General features: G+C 32.1%; 1 protein-coding gene across 1 annotated transcript in view; it reads left to right on the plus strand.

The window, feature by feature from the left end:
- unc5cb (unc-5 netrin receptor Cb) overlaps positions 1-6044 on the plus strand; it is a 147143-nt gene that overhangs the window by 82314 nt on the left and 58785 nt on the right. The window contains exon 4 of the mRNA XM_026242298.1: positions 3570-3713. Coding sequence (XP_026098083.1) covers positions 3570-3713 — 144 coding nt within the window. The remainder of the gene's footprint in view (positions 1-3569; positions 3714-6044) is intronic.

The following is a 6044-nucleotide window of genomic DNA, read 5'->3' on the forward strand; positions in this document are numbered from 1 at the left end:
GATGGGTGTGAGCCGGTTTTCATCCGTGAGCTACGGCACTTAGGAGTGACACAAGATGGATGGCAGTCGATTTGTTTCTTCTGAGCCATGTGTTTCTCACCTGCCGTGATTAATTATGTCACTTGCCACACAAAACGGCCACCAGGAGTAAATAGGAAAGCTTCAATTTTATTGCTTTTGCCAAAAGTGTCAGTCTCATCATGTGAAGGTTTAATCCAGCACATGCTGTCCAGATATTTTCTTATTTGGCCGAATATAAGAATACTACATATAAGAATAAAAATGTTAAAAAAAGAGCAATATTTTATATGCATTTTAAATTTAATGTTTAAATAACCATAAATATTATATAATATAGTTAATAAATATAATTTTTATATTTTATATTATATAAAATAAAAATAATATAATGACAATATAAATGTCATTGTCATTTTTATGTGAAGATTGAGATTCAACATGATGGCTGATATAAATGTGAATTTAACTGATATTATCTTAAACATTTCTATTAAGTATTGAAATGTAATTTTTAAATGTATATTTAACATTTAGTATTGTATAATTTTTATTTAATTTTTATATGATATGATTTTATATTTAACTTATTTTTTTTAAATCAGTATTTATTTTATTTATAATTACATATTTATTTCACAGATACGAATTATAAAATTATATTATTTAATAAACCTTTTAAATGATACAATTATATTAAAAAACATATTTTTATAATGTATATCTACAAATGTAACATTATTTTACATGAAATATTGTGTAAGTTTATTTTTAAAACTATGATAGTTTTTAATATTTTATGTTATTTTACCGGTTTTATTTTTTTTATATTGTATAAATTAAACAATTGTTAAATTTAATAAACATTGTTAAATATAAAAAAACATGAAGGTTTTTACAATTTTTATATTTATCTTTGATTTATTTTAAATGGATATGAATTGAACTTCAATTATTATTTAATCTAGAATTAATTATACAATAATTTTTCTAATCAGTTAAAATGGACATCAACTTCTATAATACAGTTAAAAAAATATTTTTTTAAATAATTAAACTTTAAACTTTAAACTTTTTTTTTATTGTCAATATTATTCTATATAATAAAATATTATAACATTATTGTTTATATTTTGCCATATTCAAACAATTCACTGATTTAAAACAGTACAGTACATAATGCTTGTATATTTCTCTGGGCTGAAGCTCCAGCATCACACAAGTTTTAATTATTGAAGCTGATAGTGGCTCATAAACAGGGTCAATCACGCTGCGGTCACTGAGCAGCCGTTCCCACAGGCCTCTGCCTCAATCAATCCACTTCACGTCGCTCCTCATGCCATCGTTTCCAGGCCAGACTTTGAGCGTCTGAAATGAGTTTGTGAGGAGCTGAATGACGGCCTCGGGAATAATTCTGTCGAAGATGAACGCCGCATTTCCAATAAAGCTTTTCTGCATTGTAGCTTCCAATATAATATAACGGCAAGTTGAAATGGTTGTTGGCTTTGGAGGATAGGAATAATGTGTGAGAAATGTGGGCTCTATTCAGCGCATTAGAAATGTCATTTCAGTGCCAGCTCTAGATTCCTAATCCTAATAAGCGGCTAAATAACTGGAGAGAGAATACAGGCCTGTTTGTCTTCATTTCTACAGCGTGTTACGTGTGCAGTACAATAACTGCTGGATTGTTTCATTTCAGGATTTACAACAGAACATTAACATGAGACTGAGTTTGCAAATCATTTCACTTCCATAATGTGACGTGTTTCTGAGAGAAACATGATTTTGAGCTGCATGTACTGGATGTTGATTTGATTGCATGGTGAAAAGTGAGCGTTTAATATATCAGAATGTTCACTAAACACTTATCTAGAAATCTGACTGCTGGTTCACATAATTACAGGAGCTTTATGGTCTAGATAGGAAATCAGATAAAAACAAAAGTCATTTTAGTGATTTTAGAGCAATTTATTGTTTTTGTCGACGGATTAAGTTATGTCTGGCAGTGTGACGTTAAACTAGATCCAACTTTCTAAATATATATATATATATATATATATATATATATATATATATATATGTATATATATATATATATATATATATATATATGTATGTATGTATATGTATATGATTTAGAATTATTTTAATATTTTTAAATATATTTATAAAATGTAAAAAATATTTTACAATTATTTATTATTCTACAATAACATGAGTTATGCAAATCTTCTATCAATTTATTTACATAATTGTTTTTTTTGTAATAATAAAATGATTATTTTTATAATAATTTGGAAAGTATTTTTAGAATGATAAAAAAATAACTACAATTATTTAAAAAATATTATATAAATTCAAATCAAAAATTATATTTAGATGTGTTTATATTATCACATATTATATATTTATTATCTATTTAGAGACTGTCTGTACTTTCAGTTTGGTAAGTCAGTTCACCTTTATTTATATAGTGCTTTTAACAGATTGTCAAAGCAGCTTTACAATATTAAAGTGTCAAATAGTGTAATAATGCAAAGGGACAACAGTAAACACTCGATCATCATTGAAGTCAGTGATGTCATCATCCAGCTCAGTTCAGTTTAAATAGTGTTTATTATAATAAAAATGTATAGAATTTTATGTTTATAATTTATCTGAATGCATACTGTATATGAAAAAAAGTATATTAGACTTTTCAATTTCATGTTTTACATGTCTTACTGAATCTTACTGATTAAAATAAACCATATTCATACATGAGTATGAAATAAATAAGTAAAAACATTGTCTTTTACTACACAAAGTTTTTTTTTTTTACTTTGAGGAGTCAGTCATACGTTTGATTTAAACTGTGTGCAGATGAAGCAACAAGCAATTAGTCTGTAGAAGAAGCTGGATGGAGGAGAGCAGAGCAGCACATTAGCATTAGCATAGCAGCTTTACGACTCGAGCTGGAGCCGCTGGCCACGCAACACACACACACACACACACACACACAGCTGAGCGACGTCTCCTCTTACACACTCATCTTAAGAGATGTGAGAACGATACGTCATGTTTCTGATCAGATTATCCGCATCTCTCTGTTGATATATATGTCTGAAGTATAGATGGAGGCCGTGGTGTGGGTGTGTTCATTTGTTTAGCGTCCAGTGGACAGATGAACAATAATCAGGAGTTTAGCAAACAGGATCAGGCCGGTGTGATGCTACAAATGCGGCTAGAAAAGAGTCCAAACAGCTCCATCATCCTGGCAGTCCATCTGTGTGTGTGTGTGTGTTTGGTCACGCTCATATGATCTCTACACAGCCATGCATTACACTTATTTTACCATTAAAAAACCTAACACAGCTTTTTATGAACTAGTTAAACATGGCATGTGTTGCAGACAGATGTGATCTTGACTGGCAGTCTTTGAGATTCAGGTTAGGTGACAGAAAATATCATTTGGTCAGTTTAAGAGTAATAGAAGTCTATGGAAAGACCCCAGTATTCACAGAAACCTAATGTGTGTGTGTGTGTGTGTGTGTGTGTGTGTGTGTGTGCAGGTCTGGTGGTGCGGGAGGCCAGTATCGAGATCACCCGTCAGCAGGTGGAGGAACTCTTTGGTTTGGAGGATTTCTGGTGTCAGTGTGTGGCCTGGAGCTCGGCAGGAACCACCAAGAGCCGTAAAGCCCACGTCCGGATCGCCTGTGAGTCCAAACACACTACAGCACACACACAAACACGACACGGAGGAGTGTATGCTGACGACTCCCCTTCCTCTGGTGGAAGCGCTGGTGTTTATACGCAGCTGCTGATCTCAGTCCGTCCAGAAGCCTTCCTTCTCCTGAACAGTTTATATCCACGGACAGAAATCAAACCTGATGTTGCATGTCTTTCTTGATCTCAAACCCTGATACCTTTACAAACCCAATATAGTGACATTAGAAAGGCGTCTTATCCCTGGGATTTTACGTTCATATATAAATAACGACACATTTGACTCATGAAATGCAGGAAAACAAATAAAACATTTCATTTATTTTTCGTTATGCAATTATTTTTGTTCATTAATAACTAAATATAAAATAAATACTTATTATAACAGATAATTATAATTTTTTTGTGCAATTTTTTGTGTATTAATTAAATATAAAAATGAATGCTTACATCATGCTTAAATCATGCATATAACAAAATATTTAATGAATTATTAAACATTTGTATTTTATGCAAATTTTTGTGTATTGATAATTAAATATAAAAATAAATACCTAAATAAATCATAAATATAACAGTTTGTATTTTAAAAAGAAATATTTTAACATGATGCAAATTTTGTGTATTAATAATTAAGTATATATAAATAAATACTTAACAAAATCGTATATAAAATAATTTTAATAAATACATGTTTTATTGTTGTTTTTTTCTTGTTTTATTAAAATATTTGATTTATTAAGTAGAACATAATCATAAAATAAAAAATACAATATACAATTGAAACTTTAAATATATATATATTTTAAATATATTCTCTGCAGATTTTCTTAGATTTTTCTCTTTGTATTTGCAAGACATTATTTAATATTATTATTATTATTATTATTATTATTATTATTATTGGTTTTAAATGATCTAACGAATGGCATCCAGACGTTTCCATCTGTGACTAAAATGTCTTTCTCTTTGGGCTGCTGTTATCTTGTGGGGAACGTTTGGTCAGTTTCCATCAGAGCCGTGGTCAAGCAGGTTGTTCTGAAACCTCACACATTCACGGTTCAGACGGAGGACATCTTCAGCGTGTGAACGAGAGATGCGTTTGCTCTGTGAAAGTGTCATGTCTTCAAGAATCACTCTACTCTGATCGGGCTGTTCGTTTATTATTGCATCCAGCCTTGAACACTGCAGACATTTTTATTTCCTATTTACTTCTATTTGCTGTAGAACACTACAGTATTTGGCTTTTCAGTGAAGAACTGCAGCTGGCACCTAGTTAGGGCACTTAATTACTCCTCCTCGTTGACCTGTTGATCTTCTTATGGGCTTTAGTTACAGTCGATGTCTAACACACGTTCACTTGAGCCTGGGTCACTCCAGCTGGTCTCAGGTCAGTGATCTGCTCTAATGATCGTAATCCAAACCAGTCTCTGTTCAGATGTCTCTCTCTCTCTCTCTCTCCCTCTCTCTCTCTCTCTCTCTCTCTCTCTCTCTCTCTCTCTCTCTCTCTCTCTCTCCTCTCTCTCTCTCTCCCTCTCCTCTCTCTCCCTCCAGAGGCTAATGGAAGCAGCAGTGATCATTTAGCCTTTTTCAGTCAGCGTCCCGTCTGTGACAGATGTTTTAATCAGGGCCTGAGTAACACTCCAGAGCGATAAATAAGCAGCGTTTTGTTGTTGTGGATCGCTGATCAATGGAAGCGTCGTAAAGTTCAGGAGCTGTAGAAGGCTGGCGCTCTCACTGAGGATATTAATGGTGAGCGTGTCGCGTCGAGCACTTCCAGCGTGAGTTATGAGGAGACGAGCTTCGATCCTGTTCAACACGGACTCACACACTGCTGAGATTTACTTCCACACAACACACTCAACAATAACACACTACTGTGTTTACTGTCACACTGGATATCTGACTCAAACACTGACGCTGTCAAAGAGCACAGTGTGGGAAATACTGTCCAATGCATTTGACTTGACCTTCCATTTACAGTGTGATGAATGAACTGGGAGTCATTACAGCCTTTATTTACAATCTTTGTGTTGGCTTTTACCTAAACAGACTGTTAAATAATAAGACACAATTTGTTCTAATATGCAAATTTATGATTTATTTGTAAGATAACAAGATGCTGATTATTGTGTAGGAAAAACAAAGATACAATTGTAATTTTTTTAATAGATTTAAAAAATCATGTTGTTTTAAAATAGTTTTTTTTTAATTGATGACTTAGTTTTTTTTTTTTTTTAAGTATAAGCTGTATTTGAATTTATTACAGTATATATACATAAAGCTAAAACATAAATATGTGTGTATATGTGTACATGCAT

Source organism: Carassius auratus, unplaced genomic scaffold, assembly GCF_003368295.1.
Source record: "Carassius auratus strain Wakin unplaced genomic scaffold, ASM336829v1 scaf_tig00001218, whole genome shotgun sequence".
In the NCBI taxonomy this organism is placed as follows: domain Eukaryota; kingdom Metazoa; phylum Chordata; class Actinopteri; order Cypriniformes; family Cyprinidae; genus Carassius; species Carassius auratus.